General features: G+C 37.1%; 1 protein-coding gene across 5 annotated transcripts in view; it reads right to left on the bottom strand.

The window, feature by feature from the left end:
* Positions 1–1,176: 1,176 nt before the first annotated feature.
* Positions 1,177–17,707, bottom strand: part of FLRT2 (fibronectin leucine rich transmembrane protein 2) — a 63,380-nt gene continuing 46,849 nt past the window's right edge. For 4 of the 5 annotated variants that reach the window (XM_074910062.1, XM_074910060.1, XM_074910061.1 and 1 more), the window contains exon 2: positions 1,177–11,347. In XM_074910062.1, coding sequence (XP_074766163.1) covers positions 8,929–10,917 — 1,989 coding nt within the window. In that variant the 5' untranslated portion in view covers positions 10,918–11,347 and the 3' untranslated portion in view covers positions 1,177–8,928. Of the gene's footprint in view, positions 11,348–16,944; positions 17,011–17,707 lie in introns of those variants that run through there. The other variant, XM_074910063.1, reaches the window with a different exon arrangement.

Here is a 17,707-nt window from a genome sequence, read left to right as displayed (position 1 = left end):
TCCAGCTCTGCATCTGCCAGCTTCTGTAGTCAAAGAAAAATGCCTTGACACCAGTTATTTTCCTTCTGTTCTAGACACCTTGTTTTTTGAAGAGATTTATGTGAAATAGCTGTCTTCTTCCTTGATCACTATAGAAGGGAATCTGATGTACTTCAGGAAGAAAGAAGAGACATTTGTCCCCTTCTCTTTGTGCAGCTACTAGTAATAATCTATAAAACTGAAGCTATAAACACAAAATTCCTATAACCACAAACCTAGGTTTATCCAGTCTTTGCAGCTCAACTTCTCAGCATGACTACTGTAATTAAAAGTTGAAAAATATTTAATTCAACTTAAAAGTGATAGCAAAATTGTTTAAGATTTCTTAACTCAGCACTCTTAAATTTTGTCTTCTGCTAAAAAAACAGCCTTACCATTGCTATAAATGTAGCAAGAAATAAATATAATTTTCTCTGCTTTAAATTTACTCCATTTTTGTTCATAATGTTAAATTATAAAAAGGAAAGTCAAAACCAAAGCAGAAAGTTACAGAAATATATTAACTGCAAACTTGTTATGAAGTTAAGTATCACACATAAAGTAGCCTATCCCTCAAACTTTTCATAGGTGACAAAGTAAATCAGTGAATGGACGGACTTCCAAATTAACATCATGACCAATTAGATCTGAGAATACCATGAAACTAGTGCTACGCCCTGTAATCAGGAAAAAAAAAAAAAGAAAATATTGTCTCCAAAATTAACCTACAATGCAGATATGTGAAAAACTGCCTAAAACTAATTTCTTGTGAATGGGAAATAAAATATATGCTTGCTAGGGACCTTTAAAATGAAAAGCTTCACTACCTTTTTAATTGCTTAAAGTACTCAACTGTATATTATTAGAATAACTGCAATAATTTGGAATATCTCCCCTTTCTCACATTTCCATTAGTTTATATTTCTCAGTCATATATGCTTCCTATCAGTTAGGAGTAGTGCCTAGTACTGGTGAGAAGGGTTTTCTTGAAGATGACACAGAGTTAACGTGTGCATGCCTTGCTTCTGTGGTCCTCATTACAAAGACATACTAATGACCTGCTTGAATAAATGAAATTATTCACATGAACATATACTGCAGTACTCAACTTCACACCAACTCTTAAATTTTGTTAACATGTTTCTTTAATGGGGAAAAACTCTTTAACATTCACTCTGTAAGTCAGAGAGCAATGAATTACGTGTTGGTTCCTGAACTATGAATGCACAAACCAGTTTGCGAAGGTGTATGAGGTCAAACTTACAATACTGTCATTTAAATCATTTGACTTTCAAGTCAAAACAAAGTTTGACATTCAAGTGAGTGTGCTACAATTTGGAAGGACTTATCATCTAAATAGGAATACAAAGCTATTCTGGTTTAACAGTTGTCTTTTTATTTTTTTTTTTTTTTTTTTAACCACACTTAAAGCTTTAAGAAAGTACTGTGCACTTTCTATAAATACTCATTTCATCACATTTCTTTGAATGTATTAATTGAAAGGCATTCCAGTAATTTCTGAGGATTTAAATGTTTTGGAATATTGTACATGTGTTAGAAGTGGATCTCATCTGAAGAGTCTGAAAAGTGTAAAGGAAATATTAAAGTATGTCACAAATGTATACGTATAGAGCATATGCATGTGTCCTTCATGTCCATAAAATATCAGTAAAGAGGAGTATCTTTTTAGACACATTGTTCCAATTCTCATCACAAAGAATTTTATTTATCTGTGTGATCACCTGCTCAAAATCTATAGGACTGGAAATACTGATTTCACTCAAGAAATACACCATTTTAACAGAATCTTTCTGGAAGTTGTGCTTTTCAAGAATGGTCATGTTCAGCTTAGCACTCTGACTAGTATTCACCACAAAGACTTCTCGCTTTCTCACAGAGCATGGTAAAGTTGTAAACACACACATGCATTTGAGTTGGATTTTCTGTAGTACACTGTCTTCATTCTTCAAGGTGTTCCACACTTAGAAAAACAAGATAGTGTAATCAGCATGATGTTTGTTCTTCTTTTGTTACTTCCTTCTGTATATGAATCCTTTTGACACAGAGAAAAGTAATAGGTCCAGTGCACAGTCAAGATTCTACTTATTCAGTGTAAGGTGTCCCCACCAAAGTGTAACTATGCTATAAACTCCTAATATTCATACATGCATTTTTTCAGTCACATATCTTAGCCATAATACAGAGTTGTAAGCAGAAAGTGTGTGTGCATTTATGTGTAAGAGAACGTTCTTGCTATGCTCAGTGGCCTGTTTGTGGCTTTAAATGTCTGTATCTTGTGTGGCTTTACATTAAACAATGTTGCTCAGTACATATTTCTCTCTCCTCATATTGTCTGTAAAGTTTATTTCACTGCTCCCGTAGTTTTTCAAAACTGATACACAGGTCTACTGCCTTACTCAGTCGATGTATTTAATTTGGGAACACATAGTGTGACGTATTATACAATGTGTAAAACTGGATGTTTTTAATAATCCTAAAATATGTATTATTCCTAAATTATCCTGTTTTATAGTTGAAATCAGTGGGGTCACGATTTCACTGTAACAGTGAACTAATTTGTTTTAGGAATGCAAATTATTGTTAAAAAATTCACCAATTGTTATTGTTAAAAGATTCACCAAGTCTCTACCTGCATAATACAAGTATTTTAGTGATTTTTAGTTTGAACCTTCAGTGACGGTGGAACTTCAAGTAGAATTAAAATGTTTGTTTCATATTTTAATGACCAAATGTAGTTTCTCCATGTGGCACTATAAGTGGTCTTAGATAGAACTGGTTTTATAGTGAAATATTAAAAAATGTTGACTGAACAATAACAAAAAATACTCCTCTGTGTGCTTGCTTTTGGAGTTCCTTGTAACTAAACCCTCTATACACAACCCCAGGAATTTATACACACACGCACATGTATGTGAACAGCTCCAGATAACTGAGCTTAGAACTATAAAAAGTAAATATTGATCTCTCCTACTATTAATAATTTGTGGCTATTAAAAGATCATCTGATTAAGTAGTCAGTCTTTGCCAACTTTTTTTTTGAGAAAACAAAATCATCGATTGAATATGATGAAGCCATTATTTTTGCCAAAAATACATAAATGATCACAATGTGATGATCTGTCTATCATTTACTTTACCTCTGATGTCCACCTTCCTGTGGTAAGGCAAGAAGATTTAGTTACCAAGGTCTGATCTGGCTCAGAAGAAACATCAGGCTCAGGGAAGCATATTAAGGGGGTGGCCTGGATGTGGATTTATTACACAGCAGCTCTTGGTAGTTTTACTTGATATTCAGGGTTAAAACAGAGAATAAGGTAATTTATAGAAGAATTGTGACAGCAGTATTACATTTCTAATCTTTGAAGTGATATAGCTTGTAACACTCAGTATTTCAGGTTCTGGCAAAGCCAAAAATTGGTTCTTGTATATGTAGCTAGAAGAGGGATAATTTTCATTTCTAAGTAGCTAAAATATCTCTTTATATATGCTGTATATATTACCATATATGTTAGGTATAAGATAATACAAAAATTTATTAAGGCCTATGTCTGAATGTTGTGCATTCTGAAAATTCAAGAACAATTTTTAAGGGAGAATTGGGAAAAAAAAATCACATTTCATTTCAAGGAAACAGATTAAATAATAGGTAAAAGGCAGGTTTAAGATTGTCAAGGATGAATGTCAAATGCATTTATCAAATGACTAAGCATATAATGGGTCACAGCTTCCACATACATATATTTGTTACAGAAGTGTGTAGCTGCTTAAACGTACCTATTAATTGCAAACACTGGAACACAATCTGTTCTTGTTTTACAGAGCTCTCCTGTACGCATATCAGAATGAGATAATGTTTTAAAGATAAGATTAAATCTCAGAAATTGAAATAGCAAATGGTTGGACTCTTTGAGAGACAGAAGATTAAAATATTTGCCTTTTAGAATCTGAAGAGAGGGTGAACATACAGTAGAACATTTGAAAATCTTTCCAGGAATGAAAGTACAGAAGATTGATACTTTTGTTTTTCTGTTTTCCCTTTCAGATAATCACATCCTTATTTTAATTAACTTGCTCATATAAATACAGCAGGATTGTTGTATTTTTTTAAATAACTCTTTACTGAATATGTCAACAAGATAATATATAGTGTATAGTGAAGTTTTGAAGTTAACAATGCGTGCAACATGGTAGATTGCAGGAAACAGATAATGCAGACTTCAAACCATCTATTTTTCCATGTTAAAAATAGAAAGTATACTAAACACAGAACAGAATCAAGTGTGCATGTCTCAGTTAAAATCAATTTTATGAAAGATCATCTTCAGATATTTGGGACCAAGTGATGATAACAATTTGTTAGTACCTTATCTGTTTCTGAGATGATCAGAATTCAGCTCTTATGAGGCACATTTCCACAGACCCCCAGTATAATAAAAGCTTGCCAAATCTCTTTTGTACTAGTTTTCCAGATGGACTACTAGCCAGCGTCCTTTTAAAGAGCAAGACATTCACTGCTGTACAGAAGTTTAATGCCAAATGCTTCAATATTGCCTGTAGTATCATCTGGGATACGAAGTGCCCTGTTCAGTAGAGTTCAGGCAAGGAGTGATCATCAGCTTCCTAAGATTATCTCTGTGTTTAGAAGAGAGCATCAGGCAGGATTTGATGAGGCTCAGAGCCATTAACTTTTGGTTTTGGCACTCATTTCTGTTTTGTTTTTCCACTGTGCTGGAAAGTCATCGAGTAAAACCATTATTCTCATGTTCTAAAGAAAAAAACTTTAATATCTCCATGTTAAATTTAAGGTGAAGAAATACTATAAATGGAGAATTCAATGGGAATTAACCACTTCACTGTCAAAAGCTGAGACTGAACTTTCACTTCAACATCATTAATAAAGTGCCTTATGTAGACCCTTAAAACCGTAACAACAATACAATATGTATAAAGTTCTTTTGCTTGCAAAATTAAAATTAAAATTGATACATTTCTCAGAGGGAGAAATTTTCTCTGATGAGAAGAGAAAATGATTGAGAGAAAAATATAGTTAAACTATTCTAGTAGCAAATAGCATATGTTACTTCATTTTTCTGTTTTATGTGACATTCATTGTAGTCCTTTACTGGTAAACAGGGAAAACTGCTAAAGTCCAAAGTAACCCAATCCCTAAATATTCTTATAAATAAATTCAGTAATAATGTCTCCAGTAAGAACCTGTCAACACAAAGTCCACACATTCATCAGCTGTTTGTTTTTGCTAGCAAGGTACATGCAAGGAGCACTTGTTATAGTGACAGAATCCGTGAGAACATGGTCTTGTAATAAATAAGTTTTCAGAAGGAACCCAAGCACTGGGCACAGCAGTGTTATGATACTGCTTTAACATAATTTCACTTAAACTCTTATTTCACTCACCAATCTTTTCTGTACATTTATGTCAGGTCTTAGAAGTATACAATGGAAAATGGGTGAGATTTTGTCCGTAAACCACACATGGGCCCCCAGGTCCAATGCACCTGTTCAAATCAGGACCTGGAAGTGAACACTTTGGATGAGTTGCATATAGACACATTTGGGGCTTCTGCTCTACAGCCTTTAGTTAGTATCTCTGGTCAAACATTTGCAACAAGTGAAGATGACCCCATTTTTATGAAGCCCAAGGGAAAACCTAATCTTAAACTTTACATAGTCAAAAGACCATTTTAACTCTGACTTTTTCTGAATACTTTAACTAGTGAAAATTCCTCATTATGTACTTATCTAGATGTGACCTGAAATGATGTCTCAGCTCTTTCTGTCACTGGCACTTTGAAAAGTCCCAAACTGTGTTGTAGGTTGAAATACACTAACTCTTTCGCCGCTGGATAGCAACCAGAATTGGGAGAAACATTTTTCAAATTAAACATACGACCTTTCAGTTGACTACCACTGTGATATTTTTTTTAGATAATTCTCCCAGTTCTATGCGCAAATTTTGTTATAAGCGGTTTGCTACTTTTTTTCAGAAGAACATTTATATAAAAGGAAGTGTCAATATCCCATACCAACATATATATTATTCTTCATACAGAAAAGAAGCATAAACTATGCTATCTTTAATATCATTCTGATTTTTGATCTAGGTAAGTGAGTAATAGTCCACAGACAGATACAAACATTTCATCATCCAAGATCAAAGTGAAGAGTTTGTGAATGTCTTCCGGTTTCACCCTATTAGGACAGTAACCATATTCGTTGTAATCAGTTTTGGGCTTGTGGATCATTCACCTGCAGTATGGCTGAACTCCCTGAATAAGTAATTTGCTACATATAAGGCGCCTAGCTCATCTTGAAACTATGGTATCCTGAGGCCTAGAACAGAAGATGTTCATCAAGGAGGACAAATGTTCCTCCATCATCAGTCACTGAAGTATGAAACTCTAGTAAGCGCATACTTTCAAAGGATGCCTTTTGAAATCAAACATACAGCTAGTTGTTTCAGTGAAATTAAATATTACATCCACACCCAATGGAAATCTCTGACTCTATTTAATTTCAAACAAACTCCAGCATGCAATGGAAGCGTGCAGAAGCACAACTATTTGCTACTTGTCTTGTGGGCTTTGGTGCCTAAAACATGTTGAAGAAACAAAGGTATCAATCAACCTTCTCATCATAATCTTCAGTAAATAGGTCACAGAAAAAAACCACTTTGCATAGACGTGTCTACCTATAATTACACCATTTGAAATCATATGGCAGCCTTTTATTCAACAAAATTTCAGTGACTTAACTACTACAGTAGCCACACAGGTTGCCTAAAATACCTGTTATGGCTGGAGAAAATAGCAAATATACAGAATATAGAGTGGAATTTCAAAATGTGATTATAAATGTTGTTGGGGTGAGGTTGCAGTTCCTTATACAATGATTGTACTTTGCCATCAATCATAACTGGATTTATTTTGCCATTGCAGAAAATGAGTGTTATCATGCCATTTGAATTTCAGAAACTGCACACTCATAGACTGCTGGGTTTCAAGAATGGGTTGAGTGAAAAGAGCAAAGGAAAGGATTAAAACCCTCTCTCCCAACATAAGCAGCCTCATAAAGTGAAAAGTCTAAGCATTCCACAGTGAAAGTTCTTCAGCCTTTACTTCCAATCCACCTCTAATAGTTTCTTCTTGTCCCTAGCTGGTAACTAAAATGTTTTCTCTTCGGTTCCCTACTCCCTCAGGAAAGTTTTGTCTCTCTTTTTTTTTCTCTTTGTTGTGAACTTTTTCTTGTCCCCAAGCTTAGGAGAAAGTGAGCCTCATTAAAAAACAAACAAACTGAAAGAAAGGAAGAATTAGGTTCCACCACTGAGCTGGCAAGAAATCCAGAGTTCTTGGCAGTCACAGAGTCAATGGAGTGGCTGGAACATTATATAATCTTGAAAGTAGCATCATAGTTTTAATACAAACATGATGTTTCACATACTGCATGTAAAGCTCAAGGACTCAGAACGTATTCCAGCTAAAGAATTTGAGGGAATAAAAACCCAAAATCTAAGCCTACCTACTGCTTATAAAGCACAGATCATTGTGGAAAATTTCCAAAAGCTTAAGATAAAAGAAGGGTAACTCAGAGGGACAGTGTTCTCAAAATTCCTCAGCTAATCATATGCTGAGTTAATGTCTGTCACTGTATACTTGAATGGGGAAAAAAAAACACCCCAAACAGAATTTATACATGATTTTCCCTGCTGAACATATTTCAGTTCACAATAGGCCCAGAGGCCTTTCCAATAATAAATAAATTTTTTTAAGACTTTTCTAATTTTTTTCTCTGTTTGTCTTTTTTTCCTACTTCTCCATACTGAACATAACTCAGATCCCTAAATCAGAGCTTGAAACATAAAAGTCAGTAACAACCTTTTCATTAGCATCATATTTTGCATCATGTTTTCAGCAATTTACACTTTTAGATTCCAGGTTCTACAAGAATACTATAAAGCTGGGAGCACTCAGAATTTCTGTCATTCAGGTTTTACCTGAACATGCTGTGTCAACAAATGCTGCTCTATTAAGGAGAGGTCCAACTTAATGACCGCTATCTCTTACATACTGATAACCTTCATCTCCCACTGCGAAGGGTCAGAGAATGCCTAAAGCTTCTTAATCAAAATGAAAAACAGGAACAGTTTCTATTATAAAAGTATATAGTATTGGGGGACATTTTCAGAATAGCTTTTGCAAATAGGAATCAAGGTCACTTTGAGTTAGACACTGAGCTTTGTCTACCTTTCCTATTCCAAGTATATTGGGAGAAAAGTAATAAAACAAGCAAGCAGCCTTTTTGGTAGCACTCAGAACTCCAGCTTTCAGTTGGAGGTAGGAAATGCAGAACTGACAAAGGGGAATGGAAGTATTTCCATTTGTTTGAAGCTCAACAGCAACTGCTGGGTTCAAGTGAGAAGGGTTGTATCCATTTTATCTGAATTGCTTTTGTCCATTCCTAGTAATCCTGTTTTAATATGCACTTATTTTCCTGTACTACAGGACACCAAGAAACTTAACATCCCTCAGACAGCTTCGACAGCAAAGTGGTTAATGTTTGAAGAATGAGTCATTCTTTCCTTCGCCATGACATTGGGTTCTTATTCTACAACCCTGTACAGTACTTAGCAATATTTTTTAAAGATTTAAAAAGCAAAGAGTTACAAAACCATTTGCAATTAACTTGAAATAGAAAAGATAGCACTTTTTTTTAAATCCCATTATATAGTACACCGTATAAATTACAGAGTATTCAAATGCATAAATGCATCTGTGTAACATTTATCAAATGTAATTTTTTCATTGTTGTTGGGGGGTTATTTTTTCCAGAGTTTTTTCTCTTTGTCCTAGACACCCCCATCTTCCCTCACTATCACGTATGACAGTGCTCCAGGTCTGAGACATTGCTGTTGCAGTATCGCATGTTGTTGGGGATGTGGCAGTCTGTGTAGTTAATGCCCCCATTTGGGGTATAAATGGGCTGCAGTCTAAAATCTCCTTTAAGGAGCTGATCATTATTTAAGGAGACAATCTGGAAGCTGGTTTCCGTCATCTCCAGGATGGAGTTGTCCTTCTTGGTCCCTGCCTCACAGTAGTCGTCTTTCCGACGGCCCCGGTTATATTTCCACTTCTGGGAGGTGTAACGTCCTTTTTTGTGCATGTGCCAGCAAAAAATGCTGAGCAGGACCACAAGGACAAATATCACTGCACCCCCAATTAACCCTGCCAGCAGAAATGGGGAACCCAGGTTCTGAGAAGTTGTCTGCTCATGGCTGGAGGGGATGTTGCTGCCATTGCTCAAAAAGGAAGCCTTGGTTGTAGCTTCTGAACAGACAGTGTCTTCTCCAGTTCGGTAATTGTTGTAAGTATCCAGTGGAACTAAACAAATCCGATAGGTGGATTTGGGCTCCAAATTTACCAAATTCAAGTGTTGCTTCTCACCACTAACTATTCGTTCCTGAACAATTCCTCCTACCAGACTATGGCCCATTTTAACCCATGTGAGTTTATATGCCATCACGGTAAAAAGGGACATCCAGTTAACTTGGATGCAAGTGTCATTCACAGAATGGATGGAGAGTTGAATCCGTTCAGATATAGGAGGTGTCACCCTTTCTCTGTCCTCCCTGACAGGCACAGTGGGGAGTGAGGCTATGGTGGGAGTGAGAGGATTATATTTGCTACTTGGAGGAGGAACTGATGAGATGGGAACTAATGTAGTTGGTATGGCTGTAGCTGGGACTGGGGTGATGATAAGTGGCAGACCAGGAGTGGTGGTGGGGCATGATAACATATTCATATTGAGCTCCCTGACTGCCATACCTCGGACCTGCTCCGGTCCCTGGCACATAAAACCCCGTACATTGATGGAAGCAGGAATAAATTTGAGCCATTCAGTTACCCACTTAATACTGCAGTCACACAACCAGGGATTATTCCTTACAGTGAGTTGCCTCAGGTTGTGGAGATTATCAAATACCCCCTTTACCAACATCCGGAGTTGATTGTTGGAAATATCAAGACGTTCCAGCTTGTGGAGGTTTGAAAAGGCTGTAAGTGGTATATGGGTTATCTGGTTGTCCTGCAAGTAGAGCCTTAGCAGATGTGTACCTGGAAGATCAGGAGGAGGGTAGGTCAGTGAATTCCTCACTATTGAGAATTCCTTGAGCTTGGAGAGGTGGCTGAAGGTGCCTTCAGCTATGCCTTTATTAGTAAGCAAATTGCCATCCACAATCAGACGCTCCAGACTTGTAAGATTCTGGAAGGCCAGGTCTGAAATGACAGCAATTCGGTTTTCGTCTACTCGAAGTTCTTGTAAGTCCACTGGAAGGCCTACTGGTACGCTGCTTAAGTGATTCTTGGACAAGAACAGAAGCTTGAGGCTGATGGCTTCCCGGAATGCCCCATCCTCAACACCAACAGTGGAGATGGAGTTGTCATCTAGGTGCAGCTCTTCCAGCTTCAAAAGCTGAGCAAGGGCGGCTCGAGAAATGGTCTGAATGTTGTTTTCCTGCAGGTGGAGAACCCTGACATTCTTGGGCAGGTTCATGGGGAATTCATCCAATTGGTTGCCATACAGGTAGACTGTGTGCACAGACTGGACGTTGTGCAACTCTGCAGGAAATCCAGCATTATTAATTTGGTTATTATGGAGGTAGAGGACGGTTACACCCTCCGGTATCCCAAGAGGCACTGAGGTCAAGCTTCGCTCATTACAGTAGACAAAGTTTCGATCACAGCGGCACACTTTTGGGCAGGCCAAAGTTTTGGAGACCTGCATGTAAAGCCCCAGGGAAAAGATAAGCCATGATTTCATGAGAACAGCCCAATCTGTGGGCAACATTCTTGTCCACGAACCCATTTCTAATTTAAAGAAATGAAGTACCAAAGTGGTAAAGAACTGATAACAATAATAAAGCACGGGTAGCAAAATCTCAGGTCATTAAAATTGGCTTCTATTTATGTCCAGTGTTCAGGCTAGAGTTAAAGTCCTGGAGGTTAAATATAAAATAATCCTTTTATAATTGGCCTACCTCCTACTTTTGATAAGAAAGCCACAGTCTTATTAGCCAGGGTTACAAAGTTTGTTGCCTTCCTCCATGTGTGCTGAAAGAAACAGTAGCCTTATCTTTGCAGGTGAGCAACAGGTTAATTTAAAGCTACCAAAAGTTTTCTGTGTATGAGTTGCTTGGAGGGATAATATCTCCTTTCACTGAAGTCTGTTGGTGTTACACTCAGCTTTCTGAAGTCAGCAAAGTCCTCATATCAGCTATCTGCCAGATCTGGCCTGCCTGTAAAAGAAAAGAGAAAAGAAAAAGCTGAATAGCATGAAATGTTTAATAGGGAAGATCGAGGCCATTGGAAGACTATTCTAAGGATGTGCTCTTTATGGCTTTCTGGAGAAAAAATGCATTAATATTAAACATTAGTTTAATATTACTGTTAAATAGTCTTGAAATAGATTTGATGCAAAGTCATTGCAGTGATTGAAGGACTTTCAGTGACTTCAATGAAGGCTAAGCCTATCACTTGTGATGGCACATTGTACCTCCAGTCTTTGTCCTCCCACAGTCTGTTTCAAATCCTAAAACTAACACATTTTGCAAACCTAAAACTAAACCATTTAACTGGAAATTTTTGCTCAGGTACTTTCTTTCTTTTGCAGAACCACTGACTTCAATGAATGCTATTCACTGATGCCTGACAGAGTAGGCTCTGGGCCGTATTATTTAATCACACTCTATGTTTTTTTCATTTCCTACCAGACTCTGGAATGTTCTGCTTCTATTTTTGTAATGCCATTATGTATATTCTCCAACTTAATGCACACTGCCAGATTATTACACCTCACCACAGTGAATTAACTACTTATGAGGAGAGTCTTTTAAATAAGTATGGTAATCCACAAATACAAAATATCCTGCTGTAAGGCATGTATTTGCTAAAAGTCTCATCTTGATGTTGTTTCCGATGTGAACTGTGCTGTCAACAGACTTCAGAATTAGCTTTCCACTAAATGAAACAGGCTCACATCTGCTAAGTTATTGTTTTAGGATGTCAGCTCAAACTACAGCAGTTTTGCAGGAGAGCACTTTCTTTGAAACCATAAAGGCGAGATACTCCTTTTAATTCTGCTACACATTTGTCTGTGAATGGCTACATAAACAAATTTGTTAGCTTTAGTATAGATGAATTCTCTAATGTACATTTTCAGCTTCTAGCGTACTTTTTAACTTTTACATTCCCAGCTACTATTTATTATTCAGATCATAAGCAATTTAACTCTCTAACGCATGCAATGAAAGATACTGTATTGTGTGACGTTACCCTGTCTTGTTATATGTTGTTTCCAATGACTGAAAAAAAATGCTGCATTTTACATACTGGAACCTAATGAAGGATATAAACCTTGACAAGTACCATGCATGTGTAGATCTCAGAGTCCTGAATTGCAGTTACATAAGCACAGTATTTTTCCAGATTTTGTTTACCCAGATCAAAACTCAGTGGATGGGACTTCAGGAAAATAGAATCTCAGTAAACAGAAACCATGTTTTCAAATATTTTTGTCTTTAATTAAGCAGTTTAAGCAACATCCAGGCATTTCAGAAAGAAATGTAATTCATAGGTGTATGAAAGCTTGTTCTTCTGTTACAGCTGTGCAGTTCATAACAAGTCCCAGATGCTGTTTTTGGGAACCCCATGGACTGACAGTATAGAAAGATTCTTCAGGAGTCAAACTGTTATAACCTTGCAACCTTGCTCTTGTAGATTACTATATTTATTTGGAGCATCATCAGGTATCAGCCTCAAGGGTAGAACAGATGGAGTTCAAAAATGAGACCATGAAAAGTCGTGTAGCTTATCATTATGAATTAAAATGGTAAATGTATGTATACTGTAATGCAGCCTATATTGCATGTTGTGTGTAACAGTAACATTTGCTATCCCACTGTTCACGGTTTTCTCTCTCACAGGCATATTTCAGACAAGAGTGGTTTCTTTTCAATTATGTAAGATGACGTGATACTGTAGATAAACTCTAACAGGATTACATTTTAACATGAGCCTAAGTGTGACAGTTTATCTGCCTTTAATATAGCCTGGCTCCCATCTAGATCATACTGCTCTGATCTGTCATGACACTGTCTTTTTAAAATAAGAAAGGACATGAAGAAAGGACAAGAGCCTCCTCTGAGATCCTTGGGACCACACAGAGCAATAATAGTGGTTCTCTCACTCCCTTCCCATCACTGGGGAGAGAGAGTCTATACCTCCTCACAGGGCCAATACTCTGCACTGAGCTCTCTTTCAATTCTAAGTCAGATTGATGATTAGGTTTTATTTGGCTCCCGAGTATGATAGAAGCCCAGATGAAGACATAAAGCCACAGCCAGCTGCAGCTCCTGGTTTGCTGGGAATGTCCTAAGGAGGGAACATCATATTAAAACTGATTTATGCATTCACCTTATTCTAGAACTCTGCCTAGAGCACCTCTCACCTACACAAATGTGGCACCTGAACAAAACATTTCAGTGATGACTCCAGAAAACTCGGTGAAACACACAGCACTTCTCATTAGATATTGCACATAAAAGATCTGTGACTGGACAGTCACTTAAGCATATCTGCACTTTGCAAGCTGGCACTCTGAAGTTTATCTCCTTTTTATCATTACACAGATTTTGGCCTTAGAAATCTGTTAAAGCTTTCCTACTGTTTTCTCCCATTATGATGGTGAGAAAGGGATTCAGGTCCTTTTAATAATGCCAGTATCCTAATCTCCAGCTATCAGTCCTTAATAAACTGATACTATAAAACTTGGTACAGAAAATATGCATTGGTAACTATTGTTGATTGTATTAAGCAAGAGAACAGCGACAAATCTAATTAGATATTTATGACTTCAGTGTTGATTGTGGTGTGACAGAGGGAAGGAAGGAGGAAGCAAGGATACAACTGAATGTGTTTAAATACATTTGTTGGAAAAAGCTTTACCTCAGTAGTCTTTTACAACCGTTTAATAATAACTCATAGTAGTGGTCATAGCTGCAGCATTTTTCAGCAAATCTCAGAGACCCTAATGCAGAAGTGAGTTGTGTCCCTGTGTTAGAAGTCTCTTCCCCAAAGGCATTAAAAAGATTGAAGAGTTGAACAACCTGCTTGATTTAGAAAAGAAACTCTGTGAAGGAAAACATCCTCTGCAAATTCCAGAAGGCTGGAAAAGCTGGAACAGTTTTTCCTTTAATAAACTGCCAAAACTAAAGGCAGGTAGAGTAACTCAGCTTTCTCTCCATCCCTGCCATGTTGGCTTCCTAAAGCAAGCGCTCTGTTTTCAATATTCTTACAAAAACTGAAATGAGTGTCTCTTCAAATGAACTAATCATTTGCAGAAGCAGAATTCTGGAAGTGAAGGAATTAAGGGTATTCTTTAGCTTTCATGATTGTAAATCTTGGGACTTGACTCATAAACTATAGGTCGCAGTTACTTTGCTTATTGTGAAGGCAGAAAGCTCTAAATACCAATCTAGGAAGAGAAGATGAGGGCAAGGGAATCTTGGCATGATTAACTTAAAGAAACCAAAAGAAAATGCCTCAATAATAACACATCTGCCCGTCATCACCTTGGTCATTTTTGTTTCTATTTCCTTACCCTGTACACTTGATTTCTATTATTTCTCACTATATCCTCCTCGGAGAACAAGCCACGTCTTCCAAGTGTCTAGGACATTTCCTGTCTTACTGCAGCCAAGTTATTAAATCCCATTAGGATTTAGGGAATAATATAATAAAGTTGAGAAAAGCACATTGAAATAGATGAGAACATATGCACAAGTTTTAGGTGGCCATGTCTGAAAATTTGGCTTAGTGGCCTGAGTTCCTGATATAAATGGAAATGTTCCTTTTCGTATCTTAAGGGGTGTTTCTAATCAACATCTTTACCTCATTGCCTTTTTTCAGACTTTCCTTATTTAAATTCCCTTTTGGCATGACTAATGTTAGCTGGAGAAGAATAATTCTTGCTTTGTGTACTGGATACAAATTTTAATTTTGCTTGTGTTCAACACTGGAACTGAACAACTCCTTTAAGATATTTTGATTAAAGGTATTTAATGTCTGAAATATCTGGCTGCAAGTTGGGAAGGTGAAGATTTTATTACTCTCCCATTCACTGGTCAGAATTATCCACACAACTTCAAGCTTTATTCACCCTCTGTGCATAGCCATGACATAATTTAGCTGCAATAAACAAATATGTTTCTCTAATTAATACATTACTGAAAATGCCACTCAATCATAGATTTGTGGTAGCTAGGGAAAAAATCCCGACAACCCACTAGCAGACTGCTTATGGAACTCTTTTCTACCTCACTGACCAGGATTGCCTCAGTGGCTGTGTCTATGGTGTCTAAAGAAGATCCAAAGCTGCCCTCAGGGCTGTCCTTATAACCTTTCATGCTGCAGGTCTTCCAAATATGCAGTCCCAGGCATAGCAGTCAAAGTCCCTGTGGCTGCCTGAGAACCTATTAATGTTCAGGGGAGATAACAGAGAATAAAGGGAGGAGATAGCATATGAGAGTAGAGCCTGCATATAAATACTTACAGCCCTATGTTATAAGCACAGGAGTCTTGGTCTTGTTGTGCTCCTGAACACAAGTTGTCTGTCTTCATTAGTCTTCCCATGTTTTATATTAAGGCTGTTAAAGTCTGAGAAGGAATAAAATTAACAATGCTTGGCTATTCTTTCCTTCAAGAAATCCAGAAAATAATCAAAAATAGCTTCTAGGAATACAAGTTTTTTTCTCTGATATTCTAACCACTCAGCACTAATTTTCCTAGAAATTATCTGACCCAAGCGTCATACACCATAAATTGAAAGGCAAGCAAAACCAAAACCAAATGGTCATATCTACTCTTTTCACTACTACCAGTTAGTGACTCTCATTTAGCACAAAATCATTTGGCATAAATTTTCTTGGCTTTACTGCAGACCAAGGTCATAATCAAGTCATAATCTTACTCTACAGAATTATAATATAGAGTAAATACAAAGCTATTATGTCTGGAATTGAATGACAACCAGAAAACAAATATAATTCTATTCCTCAGAAATGTAGTACAGAGTTCCTAGTGCTTAAGAAAAATGTCCCTGTATTTCTATCATCTGGTAACAAAAATAATTATGGAATAACACCTGACAAATTCTTTTTTTCACATAAGTAAAGTTCACATCTACACATGAATGAACAACCTGCTTTTTTTTTAACTGCTTAGAAGCCTTAGGTGATGGCTTATTGTATATGTTTCTCTATGAGTTACTTGGGTTTGAACATCCCATTCAAAATTTAATATAAGCCTATAATCTCTGCATCAAAAGCACAGGGAAAATGACCCAAAGGAACCAAAATGCATGTACAGGAAGCCCTTTTGTGTGCTTGCTGCTGTGGCTGTTTCATAGTTATGGGTGTGTATTATGCAAGAAGAAGAGGTAAGAAGGAAGAAAAAGAGGTGAAGAGGAATATGAGAAACCATCCTTGGTGCCCTCTTCTGAAGTGAATATTGATGTCAGGATAATGATCGGTAGCTAGCACTGGAAGGAAACGTTAAAAGTGTCTCTGTACACTATTAAGTCTATATGGACAGATTTTGGCAGAGAAAGACATTATTGCCTTTGCAATACTGTTAGCAAAATGATTCAGCAAATGTACATAAATGAGCTCTTCTCTCATGTTCTTTCCTGCTCTGATTGGGATGTTTCTGGTTTTGCCTCTCAATTTGTACTTCTAATTATTCTCAGTAGCTCAGATCAGGCAGCCTAATGGAGGCAAGTGAAATGGATTTGGATCTGCCTTGGTAGAGGCAGAAGAAAGTTTAGATAGTGGTATACCTTGCAGCAATGGGTGTAAGGACGTAATTTGCCATCCTTCTTCCCCTTGCTCTTCTCTAACCTTCCACTCGTCCAAGCCTTTCATCTCTTTCCAGCCACATTCCTGCAAGTTATTAAGCAGATACATTTCCCAGAAGGATGCAGGCTTCAGGAAATCCCTTTTGAAAAGGCATGATATTATAACCAACAAAAGCTTTGTCTTTGGAAATTTGGGTCGTGTACAGGTTCATGTCAGTCAACAGGAACATGACAGAGACCAATTCCTGACCGCCAGGAGGGGGAGCTAAGACAGCAGGAAACTTTCTCTCCCCTGAATAAACAAACAAATAAATAAATAAATAAATGTGGGACTAGTTTTCTTCCCACTTTGTCCATCCACACACACATGCACACATCTTTCCTCACAGATCGCCAGTGATTGTTGGTTTATTTGACAGTATCTCTGGCAAGCCTGACAAAATGAGTAGTAGATCACTTTGTTTCTGGGAAAATTAATATTTTTATATTATAGTACTGAGCATAATTCCCAACTTAAATTTTATGTGCTTCATGGTTCAAGACTTTTTTTTACTCGTGGGTTACTACAGAGTGCGATCGTTGTATAGGGATAAGGAGACATGCAAGAGGGAGCGGGGAAAGGAGAGTTAGTAGTGGAAAAGAAGAAAGAGGTTTGTGAGTGATACAGCTCAGCTACAGCAGACTTTTCTCCTTTTACATATTAGTAGGATCCGGTGACAGGTCAAAAGAGAGAATAAACTACAAG

The sequence above is a fragment of the Athene noctua genome, chromosome 6, assembly GCF_965140245.1.
Source record: "Athene noctua chromosome 6, bAthNoc1.hap1.1, whole genome shotgun sequence".
NCBI classification, from domain to species: domain Eukaryota; kingdom Metazoa; phylum Chordata; class Aves; order Strigiformes; family Strigidae; genus Athene; species Athene noctua.
This window is presented reverse-complemented; position numbering and strand designations above follow the sequence as displayed.